Source organism: Oncorhynchus mykiss, chromosome 13 (genome assembly GCF_057628025.1).
Source record: "Oncorhynchus mykiss isolate SJ-2025 chromosome 13, ASM5762802v1, whole genome shotgun sequence".
Taxonomy (NCBI): Eukaryota; Metazoa; Chordata; class Actinopteri; order Salmoniformes; family Salmonidae; genus Oncorhynchus; species Oncorhynchus mykiss.
In genome coordinates this window covers 35,360,284-35,386,101 of record NC_143034.1, presented here as the reverse complement: position 1 = coordinate 35,386,101, position 25,818 = coordinate 35,360,284, and the positions used below count along the sequence as shown (strand labels likewise).

The 25,818-nt window shown below is 41.2% G+C and overlaps 2 protein-coding genes and 1 long non-coding RNA gene across 3 annotated transcripts in view; 1 reads left to right on the top strand and 2 right to left on the bottom strand.

Moving 5' to 3' along the window:
• Window positions 1-17,336, top strand: part of LOC149978846 (uncharacterized) — a 47,268-nt gene extending 29,932 nt beyond the window's left edge. The window contains exon 2 of the mRNA XM_036942372.2: window positions 12,443-17,336. Within this exon, the coding sequence (XP_036798267.1) occupies window positions 12,443-13,572 (1,130 nt within the window). The 3' untranslated portion in view covers window positions 13,573-17,336. The remainder of the gene's footprint in view (window positions 1-12,442) is intronic.
• Window positions 1-25,818, bottom strand: part of LOC110487364 (uncharacterized) — a 102,551-nt gene that overhangs the window by 60,019 nt on the left and 16,714 nt on the right. The gene's annotated exons all lie outside the window — the stretch shown is intronic.
• Window positions 21,089-21,872, bottom strand: LOC149978845 (uncharacterized). Its single transcript, XR_016485851.1, has 2 exons — window positions 21,793-21,872; window positions 21,089-21,658 (listed from the first exon to the last, which is right to left on the bottom strand). It is a non-coding gene; the product is annotated as an uncharacterized LOC149978845 (long non-coding RNA).

The following is a 25,818-nucleotide window of genomic DNA, read 5'->3' as shown; positions in this document are numbered from 1 at the left end:
AAGAGATACAACCACCTGGATACAACTGTAACCTACTGGCATGACCTAGAGAGATACAACCTACTGTAACCTACTGGCATGACTGAGAGTGATACAACCTACTGTAACCTACTTGCATGACCTAGAGATATACAACCAACTGTAACCTACTGGCATGACCTAGAGAGTTACAACCTACTGTAGCCTACTGTCATGGCCTAGAGAGATACAACCTACTGTAATCTACTGGCATGACCTAGAGAGATACACCCTACTTTTGCCTACTGGCATGTCCTAGATAGATACAACCTACTGTAACCTACTGGCATGACCTAGAGAGATGTAACCTACTGGCATGAGCTAGAGAGATACAACCTACTGTAACCTACTGGCATGACCTAGAGAGATACAACCTACTGAACCTACTGCCATGACCTAGAGAGATACAACCTACTGTAACCTACTGCCATGACCTAGAGAGATACAACCTACTGTAACCTACTGGCATGACCTAGAGAGATACAACCTACTGAACCTACTGCCATGACCTAGAGAGATACAACCTACTGTAACCTACTGGCATGACCTAGAGAGATACACCCTACTGTTGCCTACTGGCATGTCCTAGATATATACAACCTACTGTAGCCTAATGGCATGACCTACAGAGATAAAACCTCTTGGATACAACCTACTGTAACCTACTGGCATGACCTAGAAAGATACAACCAACTGTAACATACTGGCATGACCTAGAGAGATACAACCAACTGTAACCTACTGGCATGACCTAGAGAGATACAACCAACACTAACCTAATGGCATGACCTAGAGGGATAAAACCACTTGGATACAACCTACTGTAGTCTACTGGCATGACCTAGATATGAAACCTACTGTAACCTACTGGCATGACCTAGATAGTTACAACCTACTGTAACCTACTGGCATGACTTTGAGAGATACAACCTACCCTAGCCTACTGACATGATCTAGATAATTGCAACCTACTGTAACCTACTGACATGACCTAGAGAGTTACAATCTACCGTAGCCTACTGGCATTACCTAGAGAGATACAACCTACAGTAACCGACTGGCATGACCTAGAGAGTTACAACCTACTGTAGCCTACTGGCATGACCTAGAGAGATACAACCTACTGTAACCTACTGGCATGACCTAGAGAGATACAACCTACCCTAGCCTGGCCACCTACTGTAGTCTATTGGCATGACCTAGAGAGTTACAACCTACTGTAACCTACTGGCATGACCTAGAGAGATACAACCAACTGTAACCTACTGGCATGACCTAGAGAGATACAACCAACTGTAACCTACTGGCATGACCTAGAGAGATACAACCAACTGTAACCTACTGGCATGACCTAGAGAGATACAACCTACTGGCATGACCTAGAGAGATACAACCTACTGTAACCCACTGACATGACCTAGAGAGGTACAACCTTCTGGCATGACCTAGAGAGATGTAACCTACTGGCATGACCTAGAGAGATGTAACCTACTGGCATGACCTAGAGAGTTACAACCTACTATAGCCTACTGGCATGGCCTAGAGAGTTACAACCTACTGTAGCCTACTGGCATGACCTAAAGAGATACAACCACCTGGATACAACTGTAACCTACTGGCATGACCTAGAGAGATACAACCTACTGTAACCTACTGGCATGACTGAGAGTGATACAACCTACTGTAACCTACTTGCATGACCTAGAGATATACAACCAACTGTAACCTACTGGCATGACCTAGAGAGTTACAACCTACTGTAGCCTACTGTCATGGCCTAGAGAGATACAAACCTACTGTAGTCTACTGGCATGACCTAGAGATACAACCTACTGTAGTCTACTGGCATGACCTAGAGATACACCCTACTGTAACCTACTGGCATGACCTAGAGAGATACAACCAACTGTAACCTACTGGCATGACTTAGAGAGATACAACCAACACTAACCTAATGGCATGACCTAGAGGGATAAAACCACTTGGATACAACCTACTGTAGTCTACTGGCATGACCTAGATATAAAACCTACCCTAGCCTACTGGCATGATCTAGATAATTGCAACCTACTGTAACCTACTGACATGACCTAGAGAGTTACAATCTACCGTAGCCTACTGGCATTACCTAGAGAGATACAACCTACTGTAACCTACTGGCATGACCTAGAGAGTTACAACCTACTGTAGCCTACTGGCATGACCTAGAGAGATACAACCTACTGTAACCTACTGGCATGACCTAGAGAGTTACAACCTACTGTAACCTACTGGCATGACCTAGAGAGATACAACCTACTGTAACCTACTGGCATGACCTAGAGAGATACAACCAACTGTAACCTACTGGCATGACCTAGAGAGATACAACCAACTGTAACCTACTGGCATGACCTAGAGAGATACAACCTACTGGCATGACCTAGAGAGATACAACCTACTGTAACCCACTGACATGACCTAGAGAGGTACAACCTTCTGGCATGACCTAGAGAGATGTAACCTACTGGCATGACCTAGAGAGTTACAACCTACTGTAGCCTACTGGCATGACCTAAAGAGATACAACCACCTGGATACAACTGTAACCTACTGGCATGACCTAGAGAGATACAACCTACTGTAACCTACTGGCATGACTGAGAGTGATACAACCTACTGTAACCTACTTGCATGACCTAGAGATATACAACCAACTGTAACCTACTGGCATGACCTAGAGAGTTACAACCTACTGTAGCCTACTGTCATGGCCTAGAGAGATACAACCTACTGTAATCTACTGGCATGACCTAGAGAGATACACCCTACTTTTGCCTACTGGCATGTCCTAGATAGATACAACCTACTGTAACCTACTGGCATGACCTAGAGAGATGTAACCTACTGGCATGAGCTAGAGAGATACAACCTACTGTAACCTACTGGCATGACCTAGAGAGATACAACCTACTGAACCTACTGCCATGACCTAGAGAGATACAACCTACTGTAACCTACTGCCATGACCTAGAGAGATACAACCTACTGTAACCTACTGGCATGACCTAGAGAGATACAACCTACTGCCATGACCTAGAGAGATACAACCTACTGTAACCTACTGGCATGACCTAGAGAGATACACCCTACTGTTGCCTACTGGCATGTCCTAGATATATACAACCTACTGTAGCCTAATGGCATGACCTACAGAGATAAAACCTCTTGGATACAACCTACTGTAACCTACTGGCATGACCTAGAAAGATACAACCAACTGTAACATACTGGCATGACCTAGAGAGATACAACCAACTGTAACCTACTGGCATGACCTAGAGAGATACAACCAACACTAACCTAATGGCATGACCTAGAGGGATAAAACCACTTGGATACAACCTACTGTAGTCTACTGGCATGACCTAGATATAAAAACCTACTGTAACCTACTGGCATGACCTAGAGGGATAAAACCACTTGGATACAACCTACTGTAGTCTACTGGCATGACCTAGATATAAAACCTACTGTAACCTACTGGCATGACCTAGATAGTTACAACCTACTGTAACCTACTGGCATGACTTTGAGAGATACAACCTACCCTAGCCTACTGGCATGATCTAGATAATTGCAACCTACTGTACCCTACTGACATGACCTAGAGAGTTACAATCTACCGTAGCCTACTGGCATTACCTAGAGAGATACAACCTACTGTAACCTACTGGCATGACCTAGAGAGTTACAACCTACTGTAGCCTACTGGCATGACCTAGAGAGATACAACCTACTGTAACCTACTGGCATGACCTAGAGAGATACAACCTACCCTAGCCTGGCCACCTACTGTAGTCTACTGGCATGACCTAGAGAGTTACAACCTACTGTAACCTACTGGCATGACCTAGAGAGATACAACCAACTGTAACCTACTGGCATGACCTAGAGAGATACAACCAACTGTAACCTACTGGCATGACCTAGAGAGGTACAACCTTCTGGCATGACCTAGAGAGATGTAACCTACTGGCATGACCTAGAGAGTTACAACCTACTGTAGCCTACTGGCATGACCTAAAGAGATACAACCACCTGGATACAACTGTAACCTACTGGCATGACCTAGAGAGATACAACCTACTGTAACCTACTGGCATGACTGAGAGTGATACAACCTACTGTAACCTACTTGCATGACCTAGAGATATACAACCAACTGTAACCTACTGGCATGACCTAGAGAGTTACAACCTACTGTAGCCTACTGTCATGGCCTAGAGAGATACAACCTACTGTAATCTACTGGCATGACCTAGAGAGATACACCCTACTTTTGCCTACTGGCATGTCCTAGATAGATACAACCTACTGTAACCTACTGGCATGACCTAGAGAGATGTAACCTACTGGCATGAGCTAGAGAGATACAACCTACTGTAACCTACTGGCATGACCTAGAGAGATACAACCTACTGAACCTACTGCCATGACCTAGAGAGATACAACCTACTGTAACCTACTGCCATGACCTAGAGAGATACAACCTACTGTAACCTACTGGCATGACCTAGAGAGATACAACCTACTGCCATGACCTAGAGAGATACAACCTACTGTAACCTACTGGCATGACCTAGAGAGATACACCCTACTGTTGCCTACTGGCATGTCCTAGATATATACAACCTACTGTAGCCTAATGGCATGACCTACAGAGATAAAACCTCTTGGATACAACCTACTGTAACCTACTGGCATGACCTAGAAAGATACAACCAACTGTAACATACTGGCATGACCTAGAGAGATACAACCAACTGTAACCTACTGGCATGACCTAGAGAGATACAACCAACACTAACCTAATGGCATGACCTAGAGGGATAAAACCACTTGGATACAACCTACTGTAGTCTACTGGCATGACCTAGATATAAAACCTACTGTAACCTACTGGCATGACCTAGAGGGATAAAACCACTTGGATACAACCTACTGTAGTCTACTGGCATGACCTAGATATAAAACCTACTGTAACCTACTGGCATGACCTAGATAGTTACAACCTACTGGCATGACTTTGAGAGATACAACCTACCCTAGCCTACTGGCATGATCTAGATAATTGCAACCTACTGTAACCTACTGACATGACCTAGAGAGTTACAATCTACCGTAGCCTACTGGCATTACCTAGAGAGATACAACCAACTGTAACCTACTGGCATGACCTAGAGAGATACAACCTACTGGCATGACCTAGAGAGATACAACCTACTGAACCTACTGCCATGACCTAGAGAGATACAACCTACTGTAACCTACTGCCATGACCTAGAGAGATACAACCTACTGTAACCTACTGGCATGACCTAGAGAGATACAACCTACTGCCATGACCTAGAGAGATACAACCTACTGTAACCTACTGGCATGACCTAGAGAGATACACCCTACTGTTGCCTACTGGCATGTCCTAGATATATACAACCTACTGTAGCCTAATGGCATGACCTACAGAGATAAAACCTCTTGGATACAACCTACTGTAACCTACTGGCATGACCTAGAAAGATACAACCAACTGTAACATACTGGCATGACCTAGAGAGATACAACCAACTGTAACCTACTGGCATGACCTAGAGAGATACAACCAACACTAACCTAATGGCATGACCTAGAGGGATAAAACCACTTGGATACAACCTACTGTAGTCTACTGGCATGACCTAGATATAAAACCTACTGTAACCTACTGGCATGACCTAGAGGGATAAAACCACTTGGATACAACCTACTGTAGTCTACTGGCATGACCTAGATATAAAACCTACTGTAACCTACTGGCATGACCTAGATAGTTACAACCTACTGGCATGACTTTGAGAGATACAACCTACCCTAGCCTACTGGCATGATCTAGATAATTGCAACCTACTGTAACCTACTGACATGACCTAGAGAGTTACAATCTACCGTAGCCTACTGGCATTACCTAGAGAGATACAACCTACTGTAACCTACTGGCATGACCTAGAGAGTTACAACCTACTGTAGCCTACTGGCATGACCTAGAGAGATACAACCTACTGTAACCTACTGGCATGACCTAGAGAGATACAACCTACCCTAGCCTGGCCACCTACTGTAGTCTACTGGCATGACCTAGAGATTTACAACCTACTGTAACCTACTGGCATGACCTAGAGAGATACAACCAACTGTAACCTACTGGCATGACCTAGAGAGATACAACCAACTGTAACCTACTGGCATGACCTAGAGAGATACAACCTACTGGCATGACCTAGAGAGATACAACCTACTGTAACCCACTGACATGACCTAGAGAGGTACAACCTTCTGGCATGACCTAGAGAGATGTAACCTACTGGCATGACCTAGAGAGTTACAACCTACTGTAGCCTACTGGCATGGCCTAGAGAGTTACAACCTACTGTAGCCTACTGGCATGACCTAAAGAGATACAACCACCTGGATACAACTGTAACCTACTGGCATGACCTAGAGAGATACAACCTACTGTAACCTACTGGCATGACTGAGAGTGATACAACCTACTGTAACCTACTTGCATGACCTAGAGATATACAACCAACTGTAACCTACTGGCATGACCTAGAGAGTTACAACCTACTGTAGCCTACTGTCATGGCCTAGAGAGATACAAACCTACTGTAGTCTACTGGCATGACCTAGAGATACAACCTACTGTAGTCTACTGGCATGACCTAGAGATACACCCTACTGTAACCTACTGGCATGTCCTAGATAGATACAACCTACTGTAGCCTACTGCCATGACCTAGAGCGATACAACCTACTGTAACTTACTGGCATGACCTAGAGAGATACAACCTATTGGATACAACTGTAACCTACTGGCATGACCTAGAGCGATACAACCTACTGGCATGACCTAGAGAGATACAACCTACTGTAACCTACTGCCATGACCTAGAGAGATACAACCTACTGTAACCTACTGGCATGACCTAGAGAGATACTCCCTACTGTTGCCTACTGGCATGTCCTAGATAGATACAACCTACTGTAACCTACTGGCATGACCTAGAGAGTTACAACTTACTGGCATGACCTAGAGAGCTGCAACCTACTGTAGCCTACTGGCATGACCAACAGTGATAGAACCACTGGTATACAAGCATTTCTAAACTTTTTTCTCACTTTTTGGGGTATTGTGATATCATTATGAGGTATTGTCTGAAGATTGATCGTTTAAAAAAAAAAAGTAATCCATTTTAGAATAAGGCTGTAACGTAACAAAATGTGTAAAAGGGGAAGGGGTCTGAATGCATGTATGTTGTATGTTCTTTCTACCAATTGATTGGTTGAAATGTTATTACGTGTGATTTTTCATATAGACGCACCCCATGTGTTTAATCAACTCAACTATGTGTTGAATCAAATCAACTGTTTGTGCGGATCTTGAACTGAACTGATACTTCAAGCGTTTGATTAAATAATTAACACAAATGACTTGAAGAAGCCAGAGATCAGTATAACCAGAAGGAAATAATCAACCGACCTGCTGCTGGCCTTCCTAAAATCTGACATTATGCTCCTCGGTAAAGTCTGCACATTTTTTCCTTTCTCCATTTGGAGTATCTTACCATTTCTACTGATCTTCGTGTCAGTTATGAACGAGTTACAACACCCGATTGGCCCGCCAATTCCTGGGTTGGTGAAGAGAGGTATTACATTTAAGGAATAAATCCGAGCCTCACGCTCATCACCTGTGGAAGGCCGGGCTTCCAGCGAGGCGTGGATTTAAAATAGTATGTTGTACCTCGTTTCCCTCCTTCAGGGAACAGTAGTTATGGTCATAACGTTAAGCTTGTCATATATTAAACTTAAATACTGGATCTTGCTGTCAGACAGTTTTTTTTGTATTCAGATCTCTGAAATGCTCCCTACCTACTTAACATTTAGTGTCTCCTTATGTTACGCTGGGAAAACAGTTTTCATGAGCACAGAAATACTAAATCATTTCAGAGTTTGCTAAATCCGAGAGTCACCTTAAGTTGATTCAAAACACCCAAATGGATACTGTCTTTAACGCGGTTCTTCAATATTTACACATAATTCTTAATGCTGTAGCTGTTTAGTTATAGTCAGTCACATGTTCAACTATCATCAGCTGATCCAGGAAATCATTTTCTGAATGCCAGTCACATGACAAACATCATGACATGCAACAACAACCAAAGTGCTTCTTCATTCATTACTCTGGTAAAGACAGTTATGCCGTGCTCCACGTTGGATCCAACATCCTTAACAAATTGATGTTTATAATGTGTTATTGAATGCTTGATATACAGTAGGGTCTCGTTAGTCTGTTTCAACACAGAGATACTTTGCTCATAATGTGCAGAGTAGAGGTCGACAGATTAATCGGAATGGCCGTTTACATTGCACTCCACGAGGAGACTGGTGGCAGGCTGAATACCTGTTATGTGAGTGCAGCAAGGAGCCAAGGTAAGGTGCTAGCATTAAGCGTATCTTATAAAAAACAATCAATCTGAACATAATCACTAGTTAACTACACATGGTTGATGATATTACTAGTTTATCTAGCTTGTCCTGCACTGCATACAGTGCCTTGCGAAAGTATTCGGCCCCCTTGAACTTTGCGACCTTTTGCCACATTTCAGCCTTCAAACGTAAAGATATAAAACTGTATTTTTTTGTGAAGAATCAACAACAAGTGGGACACAATCATGAAGTGGAACGACATTTATTGGATATTTCAAACTTTTAACAAATCAAAAACTAAAAAATTGGGCGTGCAAAATTATTCAGCCCCCTTAAGTTAATACTTTGTAGCGCCACCTTTTGCTGCGATTACAGCTGTAAGTCGCTTGGGGTATGTCTCTATCAGTTTTGCACATCGAGAGACTGAAATTTTTTCCCATTCCTCCTTGCAAAACAGCTCGAGCTCAGTGAGGTTGGATGGAGAGCATTTGTGAACAGCAGTTTTCAGTTCTTTCCACAGATTCTCGATTGGATTCAGGTCTGGACTTTGACTTGGCCATTCTAACACCTGGATATGTTTATTTTTGAACCATTCCATTGTAGATTTTGCTTTATGTTTTGGATCATTGTCTTGTTGGAAGACAAATCTCCGTCCCAGTCTCAGGTCTTTTGCAGACTCCATCAGGTTTTCTTCCAGAATGGTCCTGTATTTGGCTCCATCCACCTTCCCATCAATTTTAACCATCTTCCCTGTCCCTGCTGAAGAAAAGCAAGCCCAAACCATGATTCTGCTACCACCATGTTTGACAGTGGGGATGGTGTGTTCAGGGTGATGAGCTGTGTTGCTTTTACACCAAACATAATGTTTTGCATTGTTGCCAAAAAGTTCAATTTTGGTTTCATCTGACCAGAGCACCTTCTTCCACATGTTTGGTGTGTCTCCCAGGTGGCTTGTGGTAAACTTTAAACAACACTTTTTATGGATATCTTTAAAAAATTGCTTTCTTCTTGCCACTCTTCCATAAAGGCCAGATTTGTGCAATATACGACTGATTGTTGTCCTATGGACAGAGTCTCCCACCTCAGCTGTAGATCTCTGCAGTTCATCCAGAGTGATCATGGGCCTCTTGGCTGCATCTCTGATCAGTCTTCTCCTTGTATGAGCTGAAAGTTTAGAGGGACGGCCAGGTCTTGGTAGATTTGCAGTGGTCTGATACTCCTTCCATTTCAATATTATCGCTTGCACAGTGCTCCTTGGGATGTTTAAAGCTTGGGAAATATTTTTGTATCCAAATCTGGCTTTAAACTTCTTCACAACAGTATCTCGGACCTGCCTGGTGTGTTCCTTGTTCTTCATGATGCTCTCTGCGCTTTTAACGGACCTCTGAGACTATCACAGTGCAGGTGCATTTATACGGAGACTTGATTACACACAGGTGGATTGTACTTATCATCATTAGTCATTTAGGTCAACATTGGATCATTCAGAGATCCTCACTGAACTTCTGGAGAGAGTTTGCTGCACTGAAAGTAAAGGGGCTGAATAATTTTGCACGCCCAATTTTTCAGTTTTTGATTTGTTAAAAAAGTTTTAAATATCCAATAAATGTCGTTCCACTTCATGATTGTGTCCCACTTGTTGATTCTTCACAAAAAAATACAGTTTTATATCTTTATGTTTGAAGCCTGAAACGTGGCAAAAGGTCGCAAAGTTCAAGGGGGCCGAATACTTTCGCAAGGCACTGTATAATCAATGCGTTGCCTGTTAATTTATCATTGAATCACAGCCTACTTCGCCAAATGGGTGATTTAACAAGCGCATTTGCAAATAAAGCACAGTCGTTGACCAATGTGTACCTACCTAACCATAAACATCAATGCCTTTCTTAAAATCAAAACACAGATTTATATTTTTAATCCTGCATATTTAGTTAATATTGCCTGCTGACATTAATTTATTTTAACTAGGGTAATTGGGTCACTTCTCTTGCATTCTGTTTAACAGAGTCAGGGTATCTGCAGCAGTTTGGGCCAGCTGGCTCGTTGCGAACTGTGTGAAGACCATTTCTTCCTAACAAAGACAGCCAACAACGCCAAACGGGGGACGATTTAACAAAAGCGCATTTGCGAAGGAAAAAAAATTGTTGCACGAATGTACCTAACCATAAACATCAATGCCTTTCTTAAAATCAATGCACAGAAGAATATTTTTTTTTAAACCTGAATATTTAGTTAAAAGAAATTCATGTTACCAGGCAATATTAAACTAGGGAAATTGTGTCACTTCTCTTGCGTTCATTGCACGCAGAGTCAGGGTATATGCAACAGTTTGGGCTGCCTGGCTCGTTGTGAACTAATTTGCCAGAATTTTGCATAAGTATGACATAACATTGACGGTTGTGCAATGTAACAGCAATATTTAGACTTATGGATGCCACCCGTTAGATAAAATACGGAACGGTTCGTATTTCACTGAAAGAATAAACGTCTTGTTTTCAAAATTATAGTTTCCGTATTTGACCATATTAATGACCTACGGCTCTTGTTTCTGTGTGTTATATTATAATTAAGTCAATGATAGAGCAGTCTGACTTGAGCGGTGGTAGGCAGCATTAGGCTCGTAAGCATTCATTCAAACAGCACTTTACTGCGTTTGCAGGCAGCTCTTCGCAATGCTTCAAGCATTGCGTTGTTTATGACTTCAAGCCTATCAACTCCCAAGATTAGGCTGGCAATACCAAAGTACCTATTAGAACATCCAATAGTCAAAGCTATATGAAATCCAAATGGTATAGAGAGAAATAGTCCTATAATAACTACAACCTAAAACGTCTTACCTGGGAATATTGGGAATATACCTGGGAATATTGAAGACTCATCATGTTCTGAGCAAGGAACTGAAACGTTAGCTTTTTTACATGGCACATATTGCACTATTACTTTCTTCTCCAACACTATGTTTTTGCATTATTTAAACCAAATTGAACATGTTTCATTATTTATTTTATTGATGTATTATATTAAGTTAAAATAAGTGTTCATTCAGTATTGTTGTAATTGTCATTATTACAAATACAATTTTTTATATATATATATATATATATATATATTTATTTATTTATTTATTTATTTATTTATTTATTTATTTATTTATTTGGTGATCAGGTTATGAAATGTCAAGACAAAGACATTTTAGTTTCCACGTTTCACCTGAAATATTAAATGATATATAGTCCAAGGTAGGTCTATATTGTTGTTAGGTGAAGTTATGGGTCCTACTGTATGTCTATGGTATTGGTATAACTAGGCAGATATACTACATCCATAACCAGCGGTTTCCTCATTAGCAGATATACTACATCCATAACTAGCTGTTTCCTCATTACCAGATATACTACATCCATAACTAGTGGTTTCCTCATTACCAGATATACTACATCCATAACTAGCGGTTTCCTCATTACCAGATATACTACATCCATAACTAGTGGTTTCCTCATTACCAGATATACTACATCCATAACTAGTGGTTTCCTCATTACCAGATATACTACATCCATAACTAGTGGTTTCCTCATTACCAGATATACTACATCCATAACTAGTGGTTTCCTCATTACCAGATATACTACATCCATAACTAGTGGTTTCCTCATTACCAGATATACTACATCCATAACCAGCGGTTTCCTCATTAGCAGGGAGGAGTTTCTGCAACCAAATTGTGAAAACAAGACAACATTTTACTGTAGTTTCTGACTTGACTGTCTTAAGACAATTGTCAAATAATTGTAACATTCATTACAGACGTCAATTGTTTGTACAACATCATGGCTACGCTATTGGCATCACCTTTTACAGTGGATTTCTGCTGTTGTGGGCCTTAAACCACCTGTCTGACTTGTTGTTCATACAGGAGAGAGACGGGACTATCATGGATCCTCTGGGGAGCCTCAACAACAACATGATGCTGACGAGGCAGAGCAGAGTCTCTCCACATCAGAACACCTCAAGAAACACCAGCAGAGACCCGCTAGGAAGAAATCTATTTGCTGCTCTGACTGTGGGAAACGTTGCAAATCTTCATCAGATCTTAAAATACATCAACGAGTACACACAGGAGAGAAACCATACTGCTGCTCTGACTGCGGGAAAAGTTTCTCAAGATCAAATTCACTAAAAGTACACCTGAGAATTCACACTGGAGAGAAATCTCACCACTGTTTTGATTGTGGGAAGAGTTACTTAAGATTAAAATCACTAAAAGTACACATGAGAATTCACACTGGAGAGAAACCTTACAGCTGTGATCAATGTGGGAAGAGTTTTACTCTATCTAGTTATCTGATTATACACCAGAGAACACATACAGGAGAGAAACCGTACAGCTGTACTCAATGTGGGAAGAGTTTTACTCAGTCAAGCAACCTGTTATCACACCAGAGAAAACACACAGGGGAGAAATCTTATAGCTGTACTCAATGTGGGAAGAGTTTTACTCAGTCAAGCACCCTGTTATCACACCAGAGAACACACACAGGAGATAAACCTTATTGCTGTGATCAATGTGGGAAGAGTTTTACTACATCTAGCCATCGGATTGTACACCAGAGAACACACACAGGAGAGAAACCTTATAGCTGTACTCAATGTGGGAAGTGTTTTACTCACCTATGCAGCCTGTTATCACATCAGAGAAAACACACAGGAGAGAAATCGTATAGCTGTACTCAATGTGGGAAGAGTTTTACTCAGTCAAGCAACCTGGTATCCCACCAGAGAACACACACAGGAGAGAAACCTTATAGCTGTGATCAATGTGGGAAGAGTTTTACTTCATCTAGCAGTCTTATTGTACACCAGAGAACACACACAGGAGAGAAACCTTATAGCTGTGATCAATGTGAGAAGAGTTTTGTTACATCTAGCCGTCTTATTGTACACCAGAGAACACACACAGGAGAGAAACCTCATAGCTGTGCGCAATGTGACAGAAGATACTCTGATAAAAGATCTCTGATCAAACATCAGAAAATACATACATGAAGGAGTTGTTTCATGATGTTAATGAAATAATGTCACAATGTAGAAAGCTTTAACATTGTAGAAGAATAGTTTTAATTATGTCACAATCTAGATTCCTAATCGTTTGCCCCGTGTTCTATTGATTTCAGCCTGATATGGATATTAGGCTCAGGGGGAAAATCCAGGCTCTGATTTTGAAAGAGTACTATTTATGTGATTTAACAAAAAGTGACTGACACAAAAAGAGCTGTGTAACACTTACCATGTTGGTTACCCACTTGAATCAAAATGCAACACTTCAAAATGTAGAGATCTGTTTTATACAAATTGTCCTCTAACCAGGGATGTACACATTACTCCTAGATTCCGTGTGGTTTTTGAGCTGTTAGTTTTAACAGGACGTGCAACCTTATCTCCCAACTCTCACGCAATTGATTTCAACATGATATTGATGAGTGATGAAAAATAAGTGTTGCGTTCCTTTGTTTAGCGACCCCTACATTTAAATGCATCACTCCAAAATGTAGCTGACTGTCTTCTGCAGGTTGTCCTCTAACCAGTGAGGTAAAAGATATCTCCCATTTCCATATGTTTTTTTTAGCTGTGTTAGTTTCAACATCACGTACAACCTACTTTCCCCCCTAATCGATTTCAGTGATTTATTGCTACTTGTCAAAACAACAGCGTTTCTGGTGTTTGTGCTGTTTATAAGGAGCTTGTTTAACAAAATTCAAGTAATATGATTGTTGCAGATTTTTGTAGTAAGTGAATTATTGCCAATACATATTAATGTACATTTGGTTTTGATATTTCATATTTACAATTCATGTAACATTTAGTAATCTTAACTATCATAATTATTTATACGACCAGCTGACCATTTTTGGGTACAAATATATTGACATTGTTGCCCTGCTTTTAGAATATCAGGGTTCATTCTCAGATGTGCCAACCCAAATGTACTAGAGCATGACATTTGGCACTGGTCCCCGATCCAACAACACGCCTATCAAGTGAACCCTGAAAAGAGAGAGAGGCTCCGCAGTGAGGTGGAAAATTACTACGGATATTGCCGGAGTTTCCTCTTGAAATCAGACATGTTCGTTTTAAGGAAAACTTGCTGATTGTCTCACGGGTGGGCACTCAAAATGTTTGTGTTTTGCGTTTAGCCAGTGCGTTACCATGGATCACAGTATATTTTGTCTGCACATTTTTCCCTATTGGAGATGTGTTGTTTGGTTCTAGAAGCTAGTGAGTTCTAGAAGTTAGTGGGGGAAAAACATTTTTTTAATTGTTGACAGCCAGTCGACATCATGTTCATATTGTGGAAGGTGAAGCATTGTGGTTGATTATAATTTCAAAATTAGTTTTAGGATTCTAGAAAGAAAAAGGAGAGAACTAATATGATTGTATATTATTATTTAGATGTGTTTTTTCTTGTTTTTTAGTTGTTGACAGCCAGTAGACACCATGTTTATATTGGTGAAGATTAAGCTTTTTAGTTGATATTGATATGAAATGGATGTTGTTTTCTGTTGGTGATGAGAATCTGCCCAACAAAAATATAGGATATATTTGTTGTCTTAAGGGGGAAGGTGTTACAGGCTTTGGTTTTTCCATTCATGTTTTGAGGTTGGACTTTAGCTCGTTAGCACTGTGAGGGAATTTTCTGTTAAACCTTACTAATGCCTGTGTAGTAAAATATAATTCTTTAAGCCGAGGCATTGGGCTTGAGATTGGTAAAGAACCTAACTCCTATAACATAGAAAAGTGTGTTGATATAGGCCTGTTCTAACTCAAATCAAATTTTATTTATGTAGCCCTTCTTACATAGCAAAGTGCTGTACAGAAACCCAGCCTAAAACCCGAAACAGCAAGCAATACAGGTGTAGAAGCACGGTAGCTAGGAAAAACTCCCTAGAAAGGCCAAAACCTTGGAAGAAACCTAGAGAGGAACCAGGCTATGAAGGGTGGCCAGTCCTCTTCTGGCTGGGCCGGGTGGAGATTATAACAGAACATGGCCAAGATGTTCAAATGTTCATAAATGACCAGCATGGTCAAATAATAATTAAAGTAGTTGTCGAGGGTGCAACAGGTCAGCACCTCAGGAGTAAATGTCAGTTGGCTTTTCATAGCCGATCATTGAGAGTATCTCTACCGCTCCTGCTGTCTCTAGAGAGTTGAAAACAGCAGGTTTGGGACAGGTAGCATGTCCGGTGAACAGGTCAGGGTTCCATAGCCACAGGCAGAACAGTTGAAACTGGAGCAGCAGCACGGCCAGGTGGACTGGGGACAGCAAGGAGTCATCATGCCAGGTAGTCTTGAGGCATGGTCCTAGGGTTCAGGTCCTCCGAGAGAGCAAAAGAGAATTAGAGGGAGCATGCTTAAATTCACACAGGACACCGGATAAGACAGGAGAAATACTCCAGATATAACAAACTGATCCTAGCCCCCCGAAACATAAACTACTGCAGCATAAATACTGGAGGCTGAGACATGAGGGGTCAGGAGACACTGTGGCCCCATCCGATTCTAACTGTTCTGGGTGTGTAGAATGAACCCATGATGTTCGGACACTCAGCCAAGAATATGATAGAAACTGACTGGTTCCTCTTGATCCTCCACAGAGTAAAGGTTATATCCTGCACACCAGTAACAGAGCTATTGTTTTGGAGCCTGTTTTGGGGGAAATATTCTGGTGGAGAAATCAGAATTAACTAAGTAATAAAGTAACATAGATAGTTAAGATGTATTACCTGCAGAATATGCTGATATGAACTATTGACCTCTTGTTATTAGAATGTCTCCTTTCTGACTCTGGTGTTGGCAGCTGCACTTCCCCCCTCAAATGGACCTCAGTCACTTTGGGTCCAGAGAGGGGAGATGTCAGGCTTATCGATCACATGTCCCTATTGCTATGCAGAATATCAACATTGGTCACATGTCCCTGTTGCTATGCAGAATATCAGCATCGATCACATGTCCCTGTTGCTAGGCAGAATATCAGTATCGATCACATGTCCCTGTTGCTAGGCAGAATATGAGCATCGATCACATGTCACGGTTGCTATGCAGAATATCAGCAGATAGTAAGGCAAAGGAGATCTGAAGGAAAAAAAATCCATACGTGAACTGTGTGTTTATTGCAAACCATATGAAGGGATGGCGTGAGTAATGGGAACCAATCACTTGTCTCCACAGTGTCTGTGCGCCGGTCACCTCCTCCTAGGGGGAGATTGTATTTGGGGCCCAAGGTCTGGCACAGGATGTGTGGGGTTGGTGTTTGGAACCATTGTACGTCATCTCTGAAGTTGCACCTATCTTGAGATAGTATATAACCCAGAAGCAAGCCTCCTTGTTATAACAAGTCTTAATAAAAGTAAAACCTTGATTGATTATTAATTTAGCCTCTCATTGTTGATTATGGGTAGAATTTCCACCACAGCACGTAGGGCGAACCGATTGGTATCACCTCGTTAGTCAGAATGTGTTACACCTGTGCTGGCTTGTCCGTCTTGTTAGAATTGGATGTTGCATCCAATTGTTAATATTGTAATCAATGACATTTCCTTAGGGTGCTCATTAGTCTTTCAGTTGTTATTCTTCTATTTTTGATCCTCTTATGTTTGTTGTGTAGTAGATATTTCTGTTTATTTTCATTGTTTTTTTATACATTTATTCCTGTGAAGCCATTGTGTTGCATCCATGTCTGAAATGTGCTGTATAAATAAAGCTTGATTTGATTTGAACATATTGCAAAAGAAATGAACCCAATGACTGACCAATCAACAGACTCTTGCTAAACCAATGAACAAATATGTGCAAAAGCATATCTTGGTCCATCATAGTATGAAAAACAGTATAAATTCAGAATATCTTCTACTATGTCAAAATAGTGCATCGTATGTAGTATCACTTTTCAACCAACCCAGTTAATTTGTTGAAAATGAAAAATTTTGAAATCATCAATAAGTTAAAGGATTCAACAACTGAAAACTGAAACAAACAACTGGATCAAACAGATCAATTCCAATGGACATTAGGTTTGATTCAGACCCTGCCAGCATGGCCAGAGATGTTACTTATAACCACTGAACGACCACATGCATGACTAAAAGTATTAGATTTACTGGCCTGGTCTTGTTTGTCACCGCCTCAATAAAATGTGATTTTGATTTGAAATAAACTTCCTATTTATCAAAGGTGCTTTTGGTTGAGGTCAAAATTACTCCAAAGGATTTGAATTTGTTAAAAGTCCATATTGATATAGAGACACTAAATCATGATTTAGATTTATTAAGAACAAGTTGATTGACAAAGACATGAAAAATTTGAAGAAGTGAATAAACCACATGTTGGCTATGATAAAAGATATGCCTCTGGGGTCAAAATGATCCATGTCAGAAGTATGGTTCAATAAAAATATGTAGTGGGTGTAAAGTTTGATTTGTGTATAATGAGTGACAATTTAAAACAATCAACACATGCTTCTCTTTGAAAGGTTAATTTTAACCTTTTATGAAATAAATTAAAAATAAACTTTTGGTTCCTCAACTGCGTTGCCCACTCCCGTCAGCAGATGGCGATGTGCGTCTTTTAGGTTCAGGCGATGCTGCCAGTGTGATGTATAATCGAGTGGGCGGGACGCTCCTTCAACAACAACAGCTAGACAGACACTTCGGTGGCTTTCTAGCAAACATAGCTACAACATTCAGGCTCTTTAGACTGTTTTGGTGTTTTTTAGTCGCTGTGTATTAAATACACTTCTGTCGTATGTACTTAAACAACACAATGTAACTCCAAGTCAATCACACTTCTGTGAAATCAAACTGTCCACTTAGGATGCAACTGATTAACAATAAAATTCACATGCTGTTGTGCAAATGGAATAGACAACAGGTGGAAATTATAGGCAATTAGCAAGACAACCCCAATAAAGGAGTGGTTCTGCAGGTGGTGACCACAGACCACTTCTCAGTTCCTATGCTTCCTGGCTGATGTTTTGGTCACTTTTGAATGCTGGCGGTGCTTTCACTCTAGCGGTAGCATGAGACGGAGTCTACAACCCACACAAGTGGCTCAGGTAGTGCAGCTCATCCAGGATGGCACATCAATGCGAGCTGTGGCAAGAAGGTTTGCTGTGTCTGTCAGCGTAGTGTCCAGAGCATGGAGGCGCTACCAGGAGACAGGCCAGTACATCAGGAGACGTAGAGGAGGCCGTAGGAGGGCAACAACCCAGCAGCAGGACCGCTACCTCCGCCTTTGTGTAAGGAGGAGCAGGAGGAGCACTGCCAGTGCCCTGCAAAATTACCTCCAGCAGGCCACAAATGTGCATGTGTCTGCTCAAACAGTCAGAAACAGACTCCATGAGGGTGGTAAATGATGGCCCGACCTCCACAGGTGGGGGTTGTGCTTACAGCCCAACACCGTGCAGGACGTTTGGCATTTGCCAGAGAACACCAAGATTGGAAAATCCGCCACTGGCTTCCTGTGCTCTTCACAGATGAAAGCAGGTTCACACTGAGCACATGTGACAGTCTGGAGACGCTGTGGAGAACGTTCTGCTGCCTGCAACATCCTCCCGCATGACCGGTTTGGCGGTGAGTCAGTCGTGGTGTGGGGGTGGTATTTCTTTGGGGGGGCCGCACAGCCCTCCATGTGCTCGCCAGAGGTAGCCTGACTGCCATTAGGTACCGAGATGAGATCCTCAGACCCCTTGTGAGACCATATTCTGGTGCGGTTGGCCCTGGGTTCCTCCTAATGCAAGACAATGCTAGACCTCATGTGGCTGGAGTGTGTCAGCAGTTCCTGCAAGAGGAAGGCGTTGATGCTATGGACTGGCCCGCCCGTTCCCCAGACCTGAATCCAATTGAGCACATCTGGGACATCATGTCTCGCTCCATCCACCAACGCCACGTTGCACCACAGACTGTCCAGGAGTTGGCGGATGCTTTAGTCCAGGTCTGGGAGGAGATCCCTCAGGAGACCATCCGCCACCTCATCAGGAGCATGCCAAGGCATTGTAGGGAGGTCATACAGGCACGTGGAGGCCACACACACTACTGAGCCTCATTTTGACTTGTTTTAAGGACATTACATCAAAGTTGGATCAGCCTGTAGTGTGGTTTTCAACTTTAATTTTGAGTGTGACTCCAAATCCAGACCCCCATGGGTTGATAAATTTGATTTCCATTGATAATTTTTGTGTGATTTTGTTGTCAGCACATTCAACTATGTAAAGAAAAAAGTATTTAATAAGAATATTTATTTCATTCAGATCTAGGATGTGTTATTTTAGTGTATTTTAGTGTTCCCTTTATTTTTTTGAGTAGTGTATTTACGTTGTTTGTCAGCTAGCTGGTTTGCTAAATTAGCTTAGAACTAGACTAGACTATTTTCCACCATAATTTGCAAATAAATTCATTAAAAATCCTACAATGTGATTTTGTAGGATTTTTTTTTCTCATTTTGTCTGTCATAGTTGAAGTGTAACTATCTTTTTAAGTGGGAGAACTTGCACAATTGGTGGCTGACTAAATACTTTTTTGCCCCACTGTAACTATAAAACTCTTACTGGATTTTCTCCATCCGGGTACTACAATTTAAATAAAACTGGTCTTAAGGCCTGAAAATTCGGAGGGGGGGGGGGGGGGGGGGTGTCTTCACAGTATGAGAGGAGTTGCTGTTGGAACAGTATAGCTTCCGTCCCTCTCCTCGCCCCGAACCAGGGACCCTCTGCACACATCGACAACAGCCAACCTCGAGGCATCATTACCCATCGCTCCACAAAAGCCGCAGCCCTTACAGAGCAACAACTTCGAGGTCTCAGAGCGAGTGACGTCACCGATTGAAATGCTAACTAGCTAGCCATTTCACATCGGTTACTCTATATTTATTGAATAAACCTTTTTCCATAAAGTCAGAGTGAAACAAGGTGGCTGACTATCTGTTGATGTTGAAGAAGCGTCCCGTCCACTAGATTATACGTCACAGTGGCAGAATCACCTGAAAGACACACATCGCCATCTGCTGACTGGAGTTGGTATTGCAGTTGAGAAAAAGCTAAAAAGCGACTGCCCCTAAAAACCAATGACTCCCTTTGAAAACGGGCGATGTGGCATCAGAAACATTTATTATCGTGTAAAAATGTACTACAAAGTGTCGCTAAATAGAATAACTTGGTCATTCCCACTCATTCCCACTCAGCACGTGACGTCCAAGGACTGTCGAATTGTGGGCAATATCAGGTCTGTCTGTTGTGGCCGCTATTAGTCATCCCAAATTGGGCTGTGCATAACTATGTAAATGTCTCTCGGACAAGATTACTTTTATCAATATACACTCTAAAAACTAAAGGTTCCTGGAGTATCCTGTAGGGGTTCTTCAAATTAAACTGTGGGGGAACCCCTAAAAGTTATTTGAAGAACCCCTTATCATGGATCCTCTAAGAACCTTTTGGGGTTCCTTTTTTTTAACTCCCTGTCCACCCTCCCTCCATTATAAAAACATATTTTAATAACAATATTGACAATATTGATTTAAATCATTCATTGTTTTTTTAGTGGCACCACAAATGTGAATTAATATTTGTAAAACAATTTACCAAACAAAACACATTACAAAATTGCACCATTTCTGCAGACATGTCAGACCATAATAAATAATACATTTACTTTGTATAGTGCTTTTCATGACATTTACAACAAAAAAAAAGATTTACAATAAAAACAACATACATTGAAAATGAATCATAGGTCAACTAACAATATTGTAGACTTTATGCTAAATACAGTTTTTCAGCTTTAGTGTGTATATCGTATCCACTTAGTTATGTTAGGAAGTTTGCCATCTTTATGACCGGCCCTGGTAACTTCACCCCAACTTCTCTTATCCCCAGAACACAGTAACTTATCAACATAAGTGTTTTTCTGACATTTTGGGGAAATTTAAGGGAAAATAAAAAATCCAGGCGTAGCAGAGCCCCAAGTCCCATGGAGACGCCCTCGAGGGCGTGGATGTTCTCCCCATCAAAGGCCAGCGGGATTTCACTCTCATGGTGAAATGGATTTCCGCCGATGTGCAGTAAAGGAGTGAAGAGCGGTGAAATCTGTGTCAACAAAAGTAAGAAAAGATTAATACACATACAATTAACAAAGAACATAACAAATGTTCAGCTGTAGTTTTATATAAGCATGCACACCTATGTTTATGAAGAAACAGATGATTGGTGCATAGATATACCTTGTCACGGACATAAAGGCCACTCGGGTCCTCATTGAAGAGGTTGGGCAAGAGCAGGATCGCTGCTGTGGTCTCCAGTCCTAGTAAAGTAAAGCAATGATCTTACTACACTTGCTAATTTTATTACAAAATACATTAGAGAAAGGGAAGGAATAAGAGCAAATCCCTCTTCTGTATTGTCCTTCAGGGACTGTCAAAATAGCAGGATGATGTCCTAACCCCTGCCTCGCCTCTCTACCTCTGATAGTCCTTAAATTATATTTTTGTCTATATCCATTCCATGGACTTGATTCATTTCTGAGAAGATCTGAAAAGATCATTTGCACACATTTATATGCTAATAGATTTCAGTTTGATTTGACTGTTATGTAGGTTCAATGGTTTCAAATCAAATGTATTTGTCACATACACATGGTTAGCAGATGTTAATGCGAGTGTAGCGAAATGCTTGTGCTTCTAGTTCCGACATTGCAGTAATAACCAACGAGTAATCTAACCTAACAATTCCAAAACTACTACCTTATACACACAAGTGTAAAGGGATAAAGAATATGTACATAAAGATACATGAATGAGTGATGGTAAAGAACGGCATAGGCAAGATGCAGTAGATGGTATCGAGTACAGTATATACATATGAGATGAGTAATGTAGGGTATGTAAACATTATATTAAGTAGCATCGTTTAAAGTGGCTAGTGATATATTTTCCATCGATTTCCATCAATTCCCATTATTAAAGTGGCTGGAGTTGAGTCAGTGTGTTGGCAGCAGCCACTCAATGTTAGTGGTGGCTGTTTAACAGTCTGATGGCCTTGAGATAGAAGCTGTTTTTCAGTCTCTCGGTCCCTGCTTTGATGCACCTGTACTGACCTCGCCTTCTGGATGATAGCGGGGTGAACAGGCAGTGGCTCGGGTGGTTGTTGTCCTTGATGATCTTTATGGCCTTCCTGTGACATCAGGTTGTGTGCACTTCAAATGCAGCTGTCCTACAACATATCTGTACCTTCTTCTTGATCCCAAATTCGTATAAGAATTTCAAAGGAAGAGAAAATGTGTCAAAGAATAGTCTTACAAGCATAAAAAAATATATATAAAATAAATATTGAAAGATAAATGGCATCAACATACAATGTAATGTAAAATGGAAGAACATATTGGAGAAAGCATTAGCCAATACAGTACTGCCATAAAGTAACAGTACTGCCATACAGGCCTAATATCACAATTCAAGATATCTTTGTACACAAAATTGTTCAATATTTTATCAGGCTGACTTGAAAGATTATACGCAACATTTTGTTGCGTGGCAATACTGTGTTTGGATCCTGAAGGGCATTTATACAAAAGAGGTAGTCGAGACACTGTATTAATACCATAATTTGAATCCCATCTGCAGCTACCATCTAAGATATGAATTTCCCTCCACCAGGGGGCGGAGATGTAACGTTTCCAAAATGGGATAGTATTGTCCATGTAACGTTATGCCCCCTTGTGAGTTTATAGTATTGCATGCTGTAGCAGGCTATATAAAGAGGAAGACCTCCACTGACGATTCAGTTCATTGTAACATCTCGTCTGGACAAGTCACCGTCCTTATTTAGTGAAGTTAGCTAGTTCTTTATCACATAAGTGAGAACTGCTCTAGATTGGAAACTTACACTATTGAGTGTAAAGCCATGTTGGCGTTATGGAAACGATATACAATATATGGGAAAGAATATAGTTCAGGGAAATAATCCAAACCTAGTTGTGCCTAGTTAGGACATAACGGTACTGTACTGTAGCTCATACAACGGCTACGGTCAAACCCGGCTTCCTAATATTTACGGTAATTAACTATAGTAACGTTGTGGAATATATTCACAAAAACATCATTATCTTCGTTATTCATTATTAGTATGTTTTATTATTATATATAAATTATTTCGAGACATATTCAGAGCCAAACATCAACCCAATTTAACTTTTTTAACTTGTTGTCGCATCCAAACGTGTCACCATCGTTTTCAGTTGTAATTGCGAAGTTCCCGGAAGAAGTCCAGCAACAACGGAGGTTCCTCGATGAACCCACCTTCTAACAAGTTCTTTGAAGAACCTTTTGGGGCTGTTTTTCATTGACCAAGAACCCTACGGTTCTTAGGGGATCTGAGAACAACTCCAGTTGAATCCTTAATTTTTAGAGTTGTAGTCGGCTCTATTTACTCTCAGATTCAAAACATGCTGATTAGCATCAACGATCAAGTCAGCTGCTGCTGCTCCAATACAGTATGAGGTGAGACGGTGAACTGATGTTGAACCGGGCAGTCAGCTGCTGCTGCTCCAATACAGTATGAGGTGAGACGGTGAACTGATGTTGAACTGGGCAGTCAGTCATTCATTCTGTACTATGAGTCTGGTCTAACATTGTTACTGCACATTGTGGTGGAAATTCTAACCAATCAGGAGAGACTTTGTCATCTCTTCAAACAATCAACCTTTATTTGATAAGAATTGCAATAATGTAGCTGGTCAGCCCTACACTCTGAGGTGGAAGGCAGAGAGCTCGATGACACAAGGAGTTCAGAAGCCTTATATAGTCAAACTATCTTGTGCACATAGAAAACAGGTGATCTTGGTATGTGTCCGTGTGTGGAGAACGAGACACAGACTAACTTTGAATTGGTCGTCTCATTCTGTAGCAACAGATAGTTATTCTAGTCTTCTAGTGAGGTGTCAAAACAACAGGAAATCACTGTAGACACAGTTCCTCTGAAGTAGATCAATGGTTCCCCGAATTGGGGCCATCAAGCGCCTTTGGCCTGTCTGCTGGATGGGTGTGTCTTGAGCAAGTCAAGAGATAAATCAAACCCACACTGAACTGTGTGATGTAGTAGGGAGTTGGAGTATCCAACAGGCCAATATTTGACACAGTTTAGCACATAAAACATAATTAACTACAATGACCATAATCCATTGCTTGCCGACATGTCTTGTCTGTTTATTTTACACCTGCTATGTGAAAGAGACAGAAGAAAGCTTTTACCATCATGCAATCTGGGATCCTTGGGACATCTCTACCCTAAACCCTAACCTTAACCATTTTAAATGTCAATGTCAACCGGCTAGGGACGCCCCAAGGATGTATCTATACCTGAAAATACATTATCTAAGTGATTGATAGTTGGTATTCAGCAGTCATAAAGCCTTATTTACTTTAACTACTAAAATAGTGATTTTGTCAGACAGCAGCTCTACATTTTATTGACTGACTGATCTATTCATCCTTCCATCCCTCCTCAGCCTTCCTCTCCTCTGAAGACCCAGTGAGGGTGGAGCTCAGTCAGAGAGCTGTTGAGGGACTGGTTAGGAAGAGGGACTGGTTAGCCAGAGAGGTCACACATGGTTTAGATGGTAAATATTTATGTCCCCTTAGTGGTTAGTCACGTCAGCAAAAGGGAATATGTTCCATCTATGTTTATTTGCATGAGTGCAAATTGTCCACTGATATTGGTGTAATTTCTCACCCCATTTGGCTGTATGAAAGTACATTTCCTCTCACACATTTGTTCTTTGATATTATGAAGGTCATTTTTGTCAAATGTACTTTTCCCCACTCATTCCCACCATCTCTTTACAATGCTTATTTATAGTCAGTGGCCTAACTGCATCCAGACTATGTCAAAGGCCCATCCTTCTAGATCTGAACCTAATGCAGCTTGGAGTGATCAGATGACAGAAGTTACATTTAGGTGCCAGGTGTAACTGAGGCCATAGATGCTCCATATCCATTACTTTGAATGTTTTATATAATGTGACTAAATGTGTTTCTGTGTTGCAGGGGCAGTCAAGAAATGGAACATGGCATAGGCAGAGATGTGGGAGATCACCTCAAGTCCCTGGTAGAGCCGGGGGTGGTGTTTACCATTCCACCACACCTTCAGCAGTTTGATCCAGTTTTCAGTAGTTGAATCCTTTGACGTGTTGTTGATTTCAAAATGTTTCATCTTCAACAAATGAACTGGGTTGGTTGAAAAGTGATACTAAA